The sequence below is a fragment of the Akebia trifoliata genome, chromosome 4 (genome assembly GCF_017979445.1).
Source record: "Akebia trifoliata isolate Shusen 1 chromosome 4, ASM1797944v1, whole genome shotgun sequence".
Classification (NCBI taxonomy): Eukaryota; Viridiplantae; Streptophyta; class Magnoliopsida; order Ranunculales; family Lardizabalaceae; genus Akebia; species Akebia trifoliata.
Window position 1 is genome coordinate 3,044,818 of NC_141378.1, and position 16,649 is coordinate 3,061,466.

At 35.7% G+C, this 16,649-nt stretch overlaps 2 protein-coding genes across 4 annotated transcripts; one reads left to right on the forward strand and one right to left on the reverse strand.

Moving 5' to 3' along the window:
• Positions 1-796: 796 nt before the first annotated feature.
• On the reverse strand, positions 797-3,581 carry LOC147402971 (small ribosomal subunit protein eS19x-like). The gene is made up of 4 exons (XM_086438399.1): positions 3,409-3,581; positions 2,303-2,393; positions 1,728-1,911; positions 797-1,057 (listed from the first exon to the last, which is right to left on the reverse strand). The coding sequence occupies exons 1-4, from the start codon at positions 3,499-3,501 to the stop codon at positions 985-987; spliced, it is 441 nt and encodes a 146-aa protein (XP_086294525.1). The 5' UTR covers positions 3,502-3,581; the 3' UTR covers positions 797-984.
• Positions 3,582-8,731: 5,150 nt separating this feature from the next.
• On the forward strand, positions 8,732-16,453 carry LOC147402972 (PH-response transcription factor). 3 transcript variants are annotated; one of them, XR_015177374.1, is made up of 10 exons: positions 8,732-9,115; positions 9,222-9,290; positions 13,341-13,397; positions 13,573-13,648; positions 14,642-14,746; positions 14,964-15,200; positions 15,344-15,386; positions 15,626-15,704; positions 15,815-16,018; positions 16,217-16,453. XR_015177374.1 is itself a non-coding variant. In XM_086438401.1 (10 exons), exons 1-9 carry the CDS (start codon positions 8,837-8,839, stop codon positions 15,905-15,907), a joined length of 1,038 nt encoding a protein of 345 aa, XP_086294527.1. In that variant the 5' UTR covers positions 8,732-8,836; the 3' UTR covers positions 15,908-15,910; positions 16,217-16,453. The 3 variants fall into 3 exon arrangements, 2 of the variants coding, with proteins under 2 accessions (XP_086294527.1, XP_086294526.1); XM_086438401.1 differs by having other exon boundaries at positions 15,815-15,910; XM_086438400.1 differs by having other exon boundaries at positions 8,733-9,115; positions 15,815-16,453.
• Positions 16,454-16,649: the final 196 nt, after the last annotated feature.

Sequence of the window (16,649 nt, forward strand, 5' to 3'; positions counted from 1 at the left end):
CTTTTTCTACAACTTTATCTTGTTTCTTTCAATAGGTCTATTAAGAGAGCTGGCCAGGCATCCAGAATAACCATAACCAATATCATGGCCTGTATAGCATGACCAGATGGCAAATCACCAACTTTCTCCCTTTTGCAACCCCCACAAGATCACCTCCCTTTCTCGCTTGAGGAACCACTACAAGATCACCTCACCGAGGAGCTAGGCAAGCATCATCTCATTAGTTACACTTAAGAGCCATCTGACCCCTTTTGTCCTCTAGGCATCTTCCCTCAGTGGGTGGCTTGGCACTAAGGTGGTCATAACTCTAGAGATTCCTTCATGGTGTTCAAGTCTATGGTGTATTTGCCTACAAATCTAATGCAATGTGGACATCTTGCTAATTGCCTGTCCTTCAACCAACAAGGATCCTGGTCAGGAAGCACAGTCCACAAACTCTAATGTTTCTACAGATAATCCAAGTCACGATGAAAATAATCCAACCCAATAGTTAGAAATCATCAAACAAGATGATTTAGCAGAAGGTCCACCAATGAAACGGCTCGATCAATTTTGGAATTCAACATGACAAATGCACGGAATGGTGTATTTGACCAACACCTCATATTTCCTCTTTAGATGAGGAATTCTTGCAGGTTATCCTTGTGCACAGCCAGGGGTTGTTTTAATATACGGTTTAATGAACTAAAATTGATGGTCTACCTACCAATGAAGTTGATAACAGATAGGCACAAAAGAACTATGCCCAATATGTAAATTTAGATCTCAGTTGAAGCATGCAGTAGAGACCAAATAATGCAAAACTCAATCTCAACAAATAATATCATTAACCAAAATAACCATATTCATTCTTCAAAGTATTTGGCAGCAAAGAGAAAATATTTTACCATACTCTCATAAGTTATGTAAGTTCAACAGCTAAAAATGAAAATCTACGAAACCTTGAGACATTATACTCTGTAGCAGCAGGGCTCAAAGATTTGTTTAAGTGGCAATAACGATCCGCCCAGCAACCTGGTCAAGATCACGCCGGCCAGTGGATGTGATTCTCCGCCCACTGTCATGCAATAGAAAAAAAATTAAAAATTAGAAATTACAATGATTTCTAAGCTTTAAAAGTTGCAATGTTCCAATGTCTCTATCTAAGCGTGTGCTGCTAGTGGACCCAGACCATTCAGTTAGTTAACCCATCCTAAGACTAGACGACCTATTCAGATATCAGAAGTATCCACACTGAATGTTCATCATCAACAATCTATTTGATTCCTTCAAATGTGGTCTTTAAAAGGATATAAACTAAAGGCACTGGTTGGTAAAAAATATGTAGTTTTTTAAAGGGAAGGGCGGAGGGGTGAATTCACAAATATATAAAGGAGTAAAAGAGGAAAAATAATAAAGTTGGAGGGGTAATATTGGAACAGGAGATGAGAAGAACGAAAATAAAGTTAAAAGTATTTTTGGATAGAGGAATAAGAGAAAAAGTAAAAAGGAGGTAATAGCTGTCCTTGAGATGAGTTCTTTGTGTTTAAATTCTTATATATATTTAATCCCCACATCATCTTTGATTCAAACTGCCGATTTCAGAAAAACATGGATCCATGAAAGTTCGGAAGTAATGCCCGACAAACTCCCAGCAACATCTTGTGCAGAATAAAGCATTGGTTTTAATGTAGACAACAAAGATCTGATCTGCGATCATGGAAGAAGAAAAATAAATTGCAACTCACCCCTTTGGATCAATATCAATAATGTTCATAGTCTGTAGCTGCTGAAGGATGTGACGAGCAATTGCACCACTGCTCTTGCAGAAATGGGGTGGACGACTCCCATTCCTCTTGCTTCCACCGTAGATCTTCCGGAAACCACCTACTCCAATACCCTGCCTCAAGTAAATCTTCCTTGCCATGGAAGCTGCAATGCAAAACAAGTTAATTAAATAATAAAAGATAAACATGTAAAATAAAATTACCAATACATATCTTTACCATTATAATGAGAGAAGGCGGAGTAGTGGTTGACACCAAAAATTTTGAGTGGTCATAAATGCCCCCACTTTTGTATTTGAATTTAATATAATTAGAGTCATTTTGGTAAAAACCCAATAAAATTGCAATTGCACATCTCTAAAATCACTGGTTAGTTTTCAAAATTACAAATATCCTGTTTACCATGTAATCTTCAAAACCAACCTTTAATTAATATTTTAAATTACAAATAAGGCATTCAGATACACGTGTGTTTGCACATGTTATCTTCTAGCATACTATAAAGAGAAGAGAAGAACTAGAAAGAGACAGCATACCAGCTCTAATATAGTACCAATCCGGATCATATGGAGCGAGCTCCTTGAAGGTAGCAGTCTTCACAATATCAGTCCAGTGTGGGAGCTCCATCTATTCACAAGCAATTGGGGGAAAAATGAGGGCAGATCCATAAAACTTGAAGGGCATTTGATTTGACTGACGCCTCAATCCATATCCATGGATTTACATTACATGATTTTATACATTACTCTGAGCTAGCAAGAGCTAACTTGGCTCTCTTTCAGAAAATGGTTTTAACACCAACTCTAAAGACCTCCAATATTGGTGGACAAAAGTAAGTTCACTTTGTTTCATCTGACACAACATGGGGCGGCTTGCAACTTCACTCGATATAAAAAAACAGAACCTTTTTTTATGGGTAATTGGAGGGTAAGCTTTTGGATTTCATGTGATTTCTTTCCTGCTCTAACCTTGAACCCTTCAAAGCAATTTTAATTATAAAACAACATAACTTGCAGATCCCATTACCAACATCCCATAAAATTAATTCATCGTACTTCTGCACAGGTTAATTCTACCTCAATTTCTTTCTTTTTTTTTAGTAGGTTCAATCCTACCACCATCTCAATAATATCAGATGAAACCGAATCAAACTCAATATATGAAACACTGGCAAAAGGCAACACTTTTATCTTTCAATATTAAGCTTCGATATATCAAAAATATTACCAACCAACCATGGATTAATAACACTTCAATCTCACCCATCCATATGGGACTACAGACTACTTCGGCAGATCTCTATTTACCACCTCTTAACCAAATAGTTTTTTTTATATATTTTAAATAACCCTAAAGAGGGATTTTTTTTCTTTCTTTTACCAATCTTTTTCCTGCAAGTTATACAATCTGACCATGCTAACATTAAAAATATATCGAAATTGAAGAAAATAATGCAGAGCTACAAATAGATCGTAACAGAGATATACACTTAGAGAGGTCTAAAAGAAACTACAAGAAAAATTAAAGGTTAAGAAAACCGATCTAACAATTCAAAAAAAAAAACAGCAACTATGATCGTCGAGAAAAATCCTAGGTTTGAAGATCAAGAGAACCTAAACCAGTGTAATGGAGTCATACGTACCTTCCCTGATCTCTTGAGATGAGCTGCGTACGCCTTCACGAACTCGTGAGGTGAGACGTCTTTCACAATCTTTGCGGTCTCCGTGGTTGCCATGGCTGCTAGGGCACACAACTCGAGCGTGCGAAAGAGAGAAGAGACGAGAGAGAGGCAGAGAGCTAGGGTTTGTAATTTGTGGTCTTTTTACTCTTTTAGTTTTAATTTAGGTGATTTAAGCATTCCTCTCTACATTTTGGTAAATATTAGAGATACCCCTATTTCCAAACTAATGACACACCCCTTGACCTAGGTTTTTTAATAGAGACTATCACAAAAAGACTGGAACGCCTTTTTTTTAAGGAAAATTTTATTGACACACAATAAAACCCCAAGAGCCCTCCAATTTTTAGGGGAACCTCCAAAAATCAAAAAATTGTTGTGAGCACTCTATGTCAAAGAGCACCCTCTCATCCTCTAATGATTTCGACGACTCAGACGAAGAGGAGAAGAAAGAAAAGGAGGAGGAAGAGAAAAATAGATAGGAGGAGAAAGATTGAAGGAGAGGGGGGAGGAGAAGAAGAATATAAAAAACAAAGAAAGGGAGAGAGAGATCAGAGTAGGAGAAGAAAAAAAAAAAAACAAAGAGGGAGAGAGAGATCGGAGTAGGATGGTGAGAAAAATAAAAAATCATAGATAAATGAGAGAGAGAGAGAGAGTAAAAGAGATCGGAATGGCCAGCGTTGTGCATGAATTTCACTGAAGACACAGTAGTGTTAGAGCTATCAGAGAAGAAAACCAAGAAGAGGTGCCCTTAAAAATAGAGTTTTAATTATTATTATTTTTTCTAATATTTGGCTTGTCCTTATAGCTTTGTGGTGTGTCAATCAAATTTCTCATTTTTTTAACCACTATATAAACCCCTTGATTTTCTCCCTGCAATCTCTATAGTAACGATTTTTAACCCTAGTATTTAACTGTCCTAAGATCTTATTTGCTCAATGTTCAAACCTCAAAAACATTATAACAATTTTGGAGAAGAAGAAGAATGGATATTTTGATAGAAAAATCTATGAATTTTTACAAAACATTGAAGATATTGAACAAATGAAAAATAGATTAACAGTTGAAAATCATTGATTTTAAATTTTTAAAAAAATCAAATGGATTTTGCCAGAGGTTGTAGGAAAAAGCATTTTAAGAAATTTGCTAAGTCAAGGGAGGCAAGTCATCAATGAGAAAACACTGGTTATCTTTATTATCGAAGATGAAAGATTCTTTAAGTAAACTTTTTTAAGGGTCGTTTACAACTTTAATATTTTATCTCCTTCAATCTTCAAACCTCAAGAATGACATAGGATTTTTTGAAAGAAATGACAGAATTTTGGATAGAAAAAATCAAGGATTTTGTGCAATACATTGGAGGTGTGATGAATTGAATATATTAAAATACTTTATCTTAGAGGCTAACAACTTGAAAATTACAAATTTTTTGGGAGAAAAGTCAAATGGATTTACCTTGTTTTTTTTTTCTTCTGCTTGTAACGTGGTGATACCTATGGTAGCGGGTCAACCTTGGTCTATCTGGCTTTGCTTGACCCAAATACCAATCTTATCTAATAGAACTAATCCCTAGAACTCACACCCCATCTCACCCTGTCAAGTGAAACCATTAAGTAGCCACCTTTTGGCAGAGGGGCATATAAAGATTCAAAGTCACACTTCAGGAGCACACCTAGTTGCTTCTTACCATCTCAACTAATCTCTGGTGAGTTACCTAGGGGTTTAAGACCATGCATTTATGTTGCTTTATGTTAGTCTCTCAAATATAATCTTGGTCAAGGAAGGCACGTCACAATGACCAAAAATTAGTTCATATTATATTTTTTAAGTTCAAAAAAAAAAAAAAAAGCTATGAGTTCTATATTAACTATACGATGACATTTAAAAAGTATAATTTATTTATTTTTATTCCGTGAAAATCTTAGTTATATGTATTCTCGGTCGGACTCAGCTAAGTTAACCATTGGACTTTGATGATTTGTCATCTTGATTCGATGTGCTGACCAATGGAGTTTTGAGGTTGAGTAACCTAAAATCCAATCACCCAACTTTAGTATTTAAAAACTATTCAATTGTATTATTTTCAACTAGTAAAACTTAGGATTTATAAATGATTAAATAATTTAAAAAAATTAAATAGAAAATCTAATAATATTTCGCATTGTTATCATTTAACCTATTATAAGGATTATTTCTTAATTTTAAATATTAATTAAGGTAACTTTATAGATAAAGTAATAAAAATAGTGCTTTAATAATTTTGGAAAGTTAAAAACTAATTAACTTCATTGTAAGAGGTTGAGGGATTGGAAATTTATTCTTTTTAATGAAAATGACCTTGATAATAGTGAGATTAAATATAAAAGTGGGGGGCAATTTTGATCTTCCAATTTTTGGTAAAAACAAACACCTATTTTGCCTTCTCTCATTATAATTAATAGTAATGATGATTAATAGAGGAACATTGATCATTCATTACGCACAATCCATCAAATCATGTATTAGCTACATGGAATCATTGACTTTTATTAGATCGACGAAAATCTCATTTAATTTGACTAAAAAGATGTCCATCATCCAACTTTCATTTATACATCTAAGGATCTGACGTGTATTGATAGTTTAGTAATACCGTAAAGATACATGAAAATTAACTTTTTTCCTAATAATAATAATAATAATATATAATTAATTAAAAGTAGGATAACGCAGAACGACAAATATTTCTAAAGTTTAGCTCCTCGGATTGATTAGTGTAGATTCCGTATTCTTTCGATGGTTCATTTCATTTCATTTCCTTCGATGTCATTAATTTGCAAGATAGAAATTTTGGCTTGTAACATTGGGTGTATAGCCTCCAATCCTTCGCTCCGTGGAGTCTCAATAAGTTCCTTGGCAATGAAATTCACCAACGACAGTTCACTACTATAAAAACGATTTCAATTGACGAGATTACATTAAACAATTCAACCTAATGAAAAATCTAATTTAAGGTTGAAAAACTCATGACTCGAAATCGAAAAAGATTGGATTTGAAAATATTGATTGAATTGACTAACTTAACCTTAAACGTACCTTGAACTGCAAAATGTGAGAGGATCATGGTTGCAGTCTTGAGACATATTTCATTAAAGATTTGTTATAATTAAATATGAAATGCCATGAACAATGAATGATAATAAATAAAGAAGTACGAGGTGGAGAGAGAAGTTTTCATAAAAAATAATAAAAAAAAGGAATGACTTAACCATGTAATAAGTTTTGCGCTATAGTGGTGAGGTTTCTATAGAAAACATCATCATTACAATTTTATTAATATTACAAGGTAACAAAGGATTGATACTTAATGCCAAAAGATTTTGATAAAATTTTAGAGTCGTGATATTATGACACCCCTACTCCCCCATCGTAGAACCATAGATTATTTAATTACCTGGGGAAACACAAGTTTTTATTTTTTATTTTTTATTTATGATTATGCATATCTCGAGGCAAAATGGTTTACGGTTCTGTGATCTGAGTGTAGGTCAGAGCGAGGCATCAGAAAATCATTACTCAAGATTTTATAACTTGTCAAATCTTTTCCATTGATAACTTTCTTATTTTGTTTCTTAACATACATTGAACCAAATATATATTATTAATTAGTTTATTTTTTATGTTTATACTATAGGTAGCCTTCAAATTTTTTAAAAACATACATTAGATAAAAATTTCACCACCTATGAAAGATTGAAAATATCTTTATCATTACTCTGATGAGAGAAGGTGGAGTAAGCCTTGACATCAAATTTTAGAAGTTAAAAAATGATCACCTTTACATTTTTACGATCTTATCGTTAAGGTCATTTTTTGTAAAGTTAAACATAATTACAATCCCAAGACTCTTAGAATGACAACAATTAGTTTTCTACGATTACAAAAATGAGTTGGGTCAGGATCAAATGACAATCCTTATTTGACAGTCTTGTTGACAACTCTTTGTATTATATGGAAAGAGATCATCCTCACAAAAAATTAGTCAATTTTAATCCTATAAAAAGTTGTTCACAAGTTAATAAAAACGGACATTTGATGATTCTTCAACTTGTAAACCATTTTTTATGAGATTGAAAATTTTTCTTTGTAAGGATGATTTATTCACCCAAAAATTATTCTCACAAAAAATCAACTTATTCTAGAACTTCCAACCCATGTAAGACAGGATTGTCAATTGATCCCAACACTACAAAAATTTTATTTTTATATATTATCTTCAAAAGTCAACACTTGGTTAGTTGATTTTTTAAATTACAAAAACCCCTTTTAATCTCACAATTCTTACAATTAAGGTAGTTATTTTTTTTAAATATTATAAAATTATAATATCGTAATGATAAATAAATTGTCTATTTAAAATTCTTTAAATAATTATAAAGATTTTGAATCCTAATTTTTGTAATACATGCCTTTTTGCATGCTAAAAGGTTTTGGTAAGATTTTACATATCAAATCCACTTTGTTAATAATCATTTTGTTTTGTTGATTGTGATGCATTGTTAATTAGTTTTTTTTTTTTGACTTGTTACTGACACATTGCCATGGAAGATGACGATGGCAATAGTGTCTAAAAGGGCTAGATTGGATAGTGGATCATGGTTTTCGAATACACTTGAGATTGAGATGACTTGAGCAAATCATCCAATCTGGAAGGGAACAAAGTGGGATGATCAATGCGGATTGTCCATCACATTGACTTATCCAATATTTTGAATATATTGTCAATGGAAACTCAACAATCAACCAAGGAAGTAAAACTTGTTTTAACATCTCATCGGTGAACGTGACCGAATCACCTTAGATGAGATATCCGATTTATTTGAGTCATCTCAGACAAAACTTTTATAAAAACCCTTAGAATTAGAACATATCATGTTTTTAAGACGACTTGTCAACTCGTCTTATTGGTGGATGATATCAAGATAATTCAGACGAGTCATCTCGATCTTGGATAAGATTTAAAACCATGTTCTCCACTAGATTTATATTCCTAACATAAACCAGCCACTTTATAATAAAGAAAAAGTGTTAATTATCTAAATATAATTTAAACTAATCTAAAGGGTTCAACTCATCCAAGACAAGATGACTCATTCGAGTCAACTCGGGATTCAGGTAGTAGATCCACATTTTGTCTCTACTTATTTTATCCAATCACAGGTCCTACGAATCACACCACCACAATTTTTTTCCCCCAAGCATTCTCAAATCCCTATCTTTATATCCAAATTTCGCACCACATATTCTATTTTACATTTCTGCCCCATTTTTTTTTCCTAGAAATAAAAAAAAAAACCCAATTTCACTTATTTCGACTCGAAGAACTAAAAACAAATTTTTTATTATAAAAAATATGCTCGCAAAAGAGGCGACCGGATCGAACTTCGATCTTCCCGAGGACGTGCTCGCGGTCCTCCCATCCGATCCGTTCGAACAGCTCGACATAGCTCGCAAGATCACGTCCATTGCCCTTGCGACACGTGTCTCCAAGCTCGAATCAGAGGCATCACAACTCCTATCCAAAGTCAACGAGAAGGATGATCTCATCGCCGAGTTACAATCCCAGATCGAGTCCCTCGACGTTTCCCTTGAAGAAACCGCCAATAAACTCGCTCAAGCGAACGAGGAAAAGGTCCGGACCGGTTTTGGTTCTCTTTCTATTTATCGGTTTGTCTTTTTCTGGTTCAATTTGCTGTTTGGGTCTTTGAACCCGGTTTTTTTTGGGGTTTGTGTTGCAGGAGAATTTGTCGAAGGAGAACGAATCTCTGTCCGACACTGTAAAGAAGCTCAATCGAGATGTTTCGAAGGTACCTGTTTTATTCTTTGTACTTCGCAATCACAGTTTACTAATCTTATTCGACTTCGTTGGACGGTTGAGATTCAATCACACAATACTTTGACACTAAAGGACTTAATTGCTGGACTGTATCTAAATCCCATTATTGTAAGGGTGATTTATCAAAACATACGCTGAAAATTAAAAAAATTACCAAAATGGCACACTGTTCATTTTAATTCCAAAGTCGGTAATTTACCATTTCTGAATTAAAATGTTTTCGCTAAAATGAGAATTAAAAAAAATAAAAAATAAAATCCGTTTTACTGAATATTGTACTGATTGTGAAAATTTTCAAATTTTGTATACCTTTTTGGGAATTCCCTTGAGCTGATACCAAGTTCGTTTAAGTTTGTGCCCAATTTTAGACTTTGTTAGCAATCGGGTTGGGTTTGGGTGGGTCTTCTGCCTGACCCGTTGACATGGATATGGTAGAAAATGTTGATTGATGAATCAAAGAGGAGTGCAATGTTGCATTAATTCCCGGTACTTGAGCAGCCAAGTGTCTTTTTAAAAGTATCCAATATTGATTTATTACATGATTTCAAGTACCCCTATGCGTGGAATGTGACATCGTTAGTGGGCACCAATGACACATTCTTTAGTCATGGCTCATTGGCTTCTCCTTTACTTGAGTCCGAATCATGAAAGAATTCTTGGTCAACAATTTATTATGGGTCTTTGATTTGCTGGGATTAAGGACTTTTCCTTACTTGTAAGATCTAGCAATTATATATGTATGTCGTTAGTTTCGGACATATGAGATTATAGGGGTAAGTCGTACGGCTATGGAGTCTATAGAACTAAGGAAATCTATTTTGATGTTTCAACATCCTTGTTTGCAAGTACGAAATCGTTAGAATTAAGCCTTCGGACTTCCAATTAAGAGAGATGTATTCAAGAGTGTTACATACATATATCAATTGTTGGGAAATTGTTTCGAATGACTTTATGAAGGTCATCAAGGAGTTGCAAGAGAAGAAGTGTCTGGACTATATCCTTAACAGTACTTTTGTGGTATTGATTCCCAAGAAATCAGGGGCGGATAAGCTTGGAGATTTTAAATCCATTAGTTTGGTGGGCTTAGTGTACAAAATCATATCAAAGTGCTAGCTGCGCGATTGAAAACGGTTCTCCCAAGTATTATCGACGACGAGCAAGGGACTTTCTTTAGGGGTAGATAGATTCTGGATGGCGTTTTGATGGCCAATGAATGCCTTGATTCTAGGATCAAGGATAAGAAAGTGGGGATGATAGGAAAGATAGACTTACAAAAGGCGTATGATCATGTGAGTTGGGACTTCTTAGAATATATGATGGGGATGATGGGTTTCGGTACTATGTGGATCGGATGGATCATGAAGTGTGTCAAATCAGTGTCTTATTCTATTTTGGTCAATGGTAGTCCGACTGGTTTTTTTAGATGCTCGAGAGGGTTGAGACAAGGGGACCCTCTATCTCCTTTCTTGTTTCTTATTATAGCCGAAGCCCTGGGTAGATTGTTTAGAAGAGCGGTTGATTTGGGTAAGCTCTCAGGGTTTAGGGTCGGTGAAGGACCTCTGATTTCTCACCTTCAATTTGCGGATAACACTTTAGTCTTTTTAGACCACTCGAGAAACCAAGTGAGGGTGCTTCGGGTTTTGTTGTGTTGTTTTGAGGCTGTATCAGGTTTACATATTAATTTGCATAAGAGTAAGTTGTTCGGGGTAGGTGAGGTGAATGATATTCATTTGATGGCTGCAACTTTGGGATGTGGGCACGATAATCTACCCACGTCCTATTTGGGCTTACCATTGGGAGCACCTTACAACAACATCATAATCTGGGATTGTGTAATTGAGAGACTGGAGAAGAGATTGAGTACGTGGAAGGCCATTTACCTTTAGAAAGGAGGGAAAGTTACATTGATTAAAAGCACATTGGCAAATATCCCGATTTACTTTCTCTCGCTGTTCACGATTCCGAGGGCCGTCGAAACTAGATTGGAAAGACTTATGCGGAATTTTTTGTGGAATGACATGAGTGGTAGAAAGAAGTATCATTTGGTCAAGTGGAAGGTAATTTGTAGGTGGAAGGTAATTTGTAGACCCAAGAAGAATGGGAGACTAGGGATTAGGGGGTTTAGATTAGCTAATAGGGCATTGTTAGGAAAATGACTTTGGAGGTTTGGAGAGGAGAGGGGTAGTCTTTGGAGAAAGGTTATTATGGCTAAGTACGGGGAGATGAGGCTAGGTTGGTACAGTGGCAAGGCTAAAGACCCTTATGGGTGTAGTGTTTGGAAAGGGGTTCTTAAAGTGAGTGAGGATTTCGGGAGAGAGATCAGATTCAAAGCGGGTTTAGGGGACATAATCAGATTCTGGGAGGATAACTGGTGTGGCACATCACCTCTAGCAACTCAATTCCCGTTATTGTACGCTTGTTCTATTAAGAAGAACCGCTCTATCTAGCAGTGCTTGATTCGCAACAGTTCCAATCCTATTTGGGATCTGGGGTTCAGGAGAAACTTTAATGATTGGGAGTTAAATGAGGTGACATCTTTCCTTGATCTCCTGCATTTGATTCACCTCAACGAAAGCGAACAGGATAGGTGGGAATGGACGAGGGCTAAGGATTCGAGATTCTCCGTAAAGTCCTTCCATGAGTGGCTTATTCCTTTTGCCGAGCGATCTTGCTCGGGGTCCATCATTTGGTTGAAATCAGTTCCTTCCAAAATTTTCTTTTTTGTTTGGTTGGCTTCCTTCGGTAGGATCCTTACTTTGGATAACTTGATTATTCGAGGTTGGATTACCCCTAATTGTTGTCCCCTTTGCTTGAGGGATGGGGAAACTGTTGACCATATCTTAATTCATTGTCCCTTTACTCATAATATTTGGTCAATTTTCCTTAGCCTATTTCATATTAGTTGGGTTTTTCCTTGTAAATTCTCCTCCTTGTTAGCAAAGTGGGCCAGTAATGCTTTCCACGCTAGAAAAAAAACTCCTGTGGGCTATGCTACCATCGGCTATTGTATGGGGAGTGTGGAATGAGAGAAATAACAGGGTGTTTAATGGTAAAATCAGAAGTTCTCATGCAGGTTTCTTGGAGATTTTGGGTTCTTTATACCTTTGGTCAAAACAACACATAGAATTTGCAGGGTTAACTTTTGATGATTTTATTTTTAGATGGAACTCTTTATGTAATCATTGATTTTTTTCCTTTGTTTGTTGCTCTTTGTAAGGCTTTCTCGGCCTCTTTGTAATCCTTTTTCCTTCTTTCTCAATATATTACACTTTTCAAAGAATAAAAGATACATTTTCAATAGTTACTATGAGTTAATTTGATAGTATAAGGTTGTCATGTGAACTTCGTTTTTGTGCTAATTCATTTATTGAGACAACCGCGTGAACCTATGAAACAAAAAAAATGATGATAGTCTGTCAGGTGTACTACCATGATGGCACGTGTGTAGTTCTAAAGCCTTCTTGCATTTTTTGGTACTTCACCCTATTATCAGTACCTATTTTTAGGCACATATCATATGGTAATTTGTAGAAATGTTCGAAAATTTATTAAATTTGGAGTTTCTGTTTAAATGTCTCTTTCTTTGATTTGTTATTCTAGATACCAAGGTCGGATATTTCTCAAAACTGCACCCACTTATGTCATCATAGTGACTGTATTGACATTAGCTTAACTATCTTTCCCATACTTGTTGATTTAACATGTTTCCATCTTCTATGCTTGAATGCATTTTCCAATGTCTTCCACCTCTGTATTTTTCCAATAAATCAAACCGGAACGAACCAATTGTCATGGAAGACTTAACTTTGCTAGTTGACATTGATGTAATCCTTCAAAAAAAAAAAAATAATAATAAAAAAATCAATTCTTTAAATTAAAACCAGTAGATAGAAACATAATGGATAAACGTTTATATAAAGGAGAAGATAATTGAAAACATAAAATAAAAAGTACATACACACGTGACCCACGACTCTGTATCCCCCCTAACATGAGGTTTCCCTATTTTTCACCTTTGCAGTTGGAGATTTTCAGAAAAACACTCATGCAATCACTTCAAGAGGAGGAAGACAGTTCAGTAAGTTCTTTTTTCAACAGATTCGTTATGTTCTTCTAGATTTCTATGTGGCTCTGTGATGCTTATTTGGTTTAAACTACAAAGGGATTTCACTGTGCTATTATACTTGTTGAACATTGATGGTACTTTGTAAGTATGTACTGTCATGTGCCACTAACTTCATCTCTTGCTATAGAAAGGAGGATCTTCCCAGGTTGTTGCAAAGCAGATGCGAGGCAGTGCGAGCTTTTCTTCTGGATCGCTTCTTGGAGGTATTTTGGAACTACATGCACATATTTTTTTTAAGCTAAGCATTTTGGAATTGTTGTGCGCAAGTGTGACAAGAGTAAACAAATAAAGATAAAAACAATTACTCAGAGGACACAAGATTTGAGAGGTTCGGCAAATTGCCTACGTCCACGGAGGAGAGGGAGAAAATCCAACATTAACTATAAAGATTACAAACTCTCTGACCTCTGCAACTCTCTCTGCCGCAAGGAACCTCACAGAGCAAAGATAATAAAACACACACACACACACAGATATATATCCAGAAAATTCGCCTTGGGGGCGCTTTGGGAGGAGCCCGCTCTGCTTCGGAAAAGGTCCCCTTTGATACTGTTTTGCCACTTGAACCCCAAGCTCAATAAGAAAGCTAGACATCTCACAACAGGAACTACGTATATGATGTACCTTTACATTTTAATTCGGTAGTACCATCAAAATGAGGAAATTGAACTAACCCATGGGGAAGATCACGGTGGTAGTCTACCAATGATACTACCATGAAATAGGGTCAGACTCACCATTTAGTACACCGAGTCTAGGAAGGTCAAACATAAACTGTTTGGATCATCCAACTCATCAATGTATTCAATATTTTACCATTTCCTAACTTCTGATGATCATCCAAAGGAATGCAATTAGATCAGGTAAATGTCTAGGGTCATCTGTTTCTTTTTTTTTCAAAGAGAACTTCTAGGGAAACTCCTTAAATGGTGATTCCCTGACCTTAGATGTATTCTACATATACTGCTATGCTGTTGATAAATCATTGTTACAACTACCCAACTAATGTCCTTGACCATTCACAACTCGAACATTAGAGATGTTGGTCGTAGACTGACAGTGATGAATCACACACACACATACACACACACACACACACACACACACACACACACATACATATATATTTTCCATCCTGAAACTATTTACAGCTTATATCATCATAAAATTGAGGAAAAATATTTGATGTGTTGCAGAAGAGGATGCTACATTACCTCTTTCAAAATCATCTTCAATGCAGACTCGGTTCTCAGATACAGGGAATTCATTTATAGGGGATGCTGGTTCGGTTGATACTGCAGGTATGCCGAGTTTCTTGTTCAATTTTGAGAACAAATGTTGAGTGTTGACACAAAAGTTGCAAGTATCCTACAGCATTATCTAAACACTGAAAATAAGTGTTTTACGGACTTAAATGATTTTAATTGAAACATAGGTGAGGCACATGTTATCGCCCTTAGTTTCCCAACTCTGGATCTTCATTTGTTGTTGTTGTTGTTGTTATTTTTTCTTTGGTAGCCTCAAGACATGGGACATCACGCAGTTCTCGGTTAACATCATACAGTAACACGCCAAGGCTTACTCCTCCGGGCTCCCCTCCAAGTCTTTCTGGAGCAACTTCTCCTACAAGGCGACATTCAATTTCAATTTCAACCACAAGAGGAATGTTTGACGATAGGTCTTCAATATTTTCTTCTGTGCCATCAAGCCATCACAGTTCAATGTCGGGGTCTACTGACTTAGGATCCCAATCTGGTTAGCTCGAAGAACTTTCTTTCTGATAAATTACATTAAAACCCAATTACATAGTGATTGAAGAGTGGCATAGCTTGTATTGTTTTGGCAGATTTAGCACTGTATTTTTGTTCTTAGACTGATTTTAGTTCTCTTTGTTTTAGGTCGAACTCGAGTTGATGGGAAAGAATTCTTCCGCCAAGTCCGGTAAATGCAAATCACATTTAGCATAAAATTTTTGAAACAATTATGTATCAAAGATTTGAATGCAGCTTGCTTTTGCTAAAATTTCTATGGTCCTGCATCTATGTCTCATTTCCTTTTTAGATAGAATTATCGACATTAGCATTCTTCTGTCCCAACTTATTAGAAAGCCTCAAATAACTACCAAATCAGATAGTCCAAAAGCTGGCAATCTGAATATATCTCATCTTTTATTTGGTCAGGAGTCGTTTGTCTTACGAGCAGTTTAGTGCATTTTTAGCCAATGTCAAGGAATTGAACTCACACAAGCAAACAAGAGAGGTACACAGATTTTACCATTCCCCCCCCCCCCCCCCCCCCCCCCCCCCCCCCCCCCCCCCCCAGTTTTTACAGATTTTCTTGATCAAGGGCTTTATGTAAAATATTTTCAGGAAACGCTGCGGAAAGCTGATGGGATTTTTGGTCCAGAAAATAAGGACCTTTATGCCATATTCGAAGGATTAATCACACGTAATGTCCATTGAAAGGTCTGCAACTGTTCCAAGTTCATTATTGTTGACGTCCACTTCTAGATTCCATTTGGTTTTCACTGTAAAATATGATAAGAGCTTAGGAGAAATGAACGACAAAAACAAGTAAGTTTATGCAGCTATAATTGATAGTCTAATCATTAATCTATGCTTTATCTCAAATAGTGGGATCAGCAACATGAGTTCTTTAGCCTAATAGGTGATTTTTAGCCATCAGAACAGATTTTTTTTGGTGGGTTCCAAAGTCAACTGCTCAGTCCAATGGCTATAAATCACCAATCAAGTTTTTTTGTTTTGTTTTAGTTTTTGTGTAGGTAGATTAAAAGGTGGACCAAGCATTCAGGTGCCATTTTGAGCCCGAAGGAATGGAAGCACTGGGTGTGTGGGATCATGGTTTTCAAACCTGGAATGCCGCTTTGTGGATTTCAAACAAGACATGTTGCTTCGTCTTGGAGAAGTTAAACCATTTTCTTATAAATATTCATGTTTTTATTTAAGTTATTTTTTTTTAATAGATGGATATATAATTTTAGATGCCCATTTACAAGAATAATCTAAACCTGATCTAGTGATAAAAGACAGAATACAAGAATATCCATACATTCAGCCCCTTATCAAGAAAGACAATGTTCAGGCAAAAGTCATATGCCCTTCGACCCCAATGCACCCCAATGCACGTATATATGTAGATGGCAAACATTCAGCTAATAGCATTAAGCAAAATATATTTTGCCCT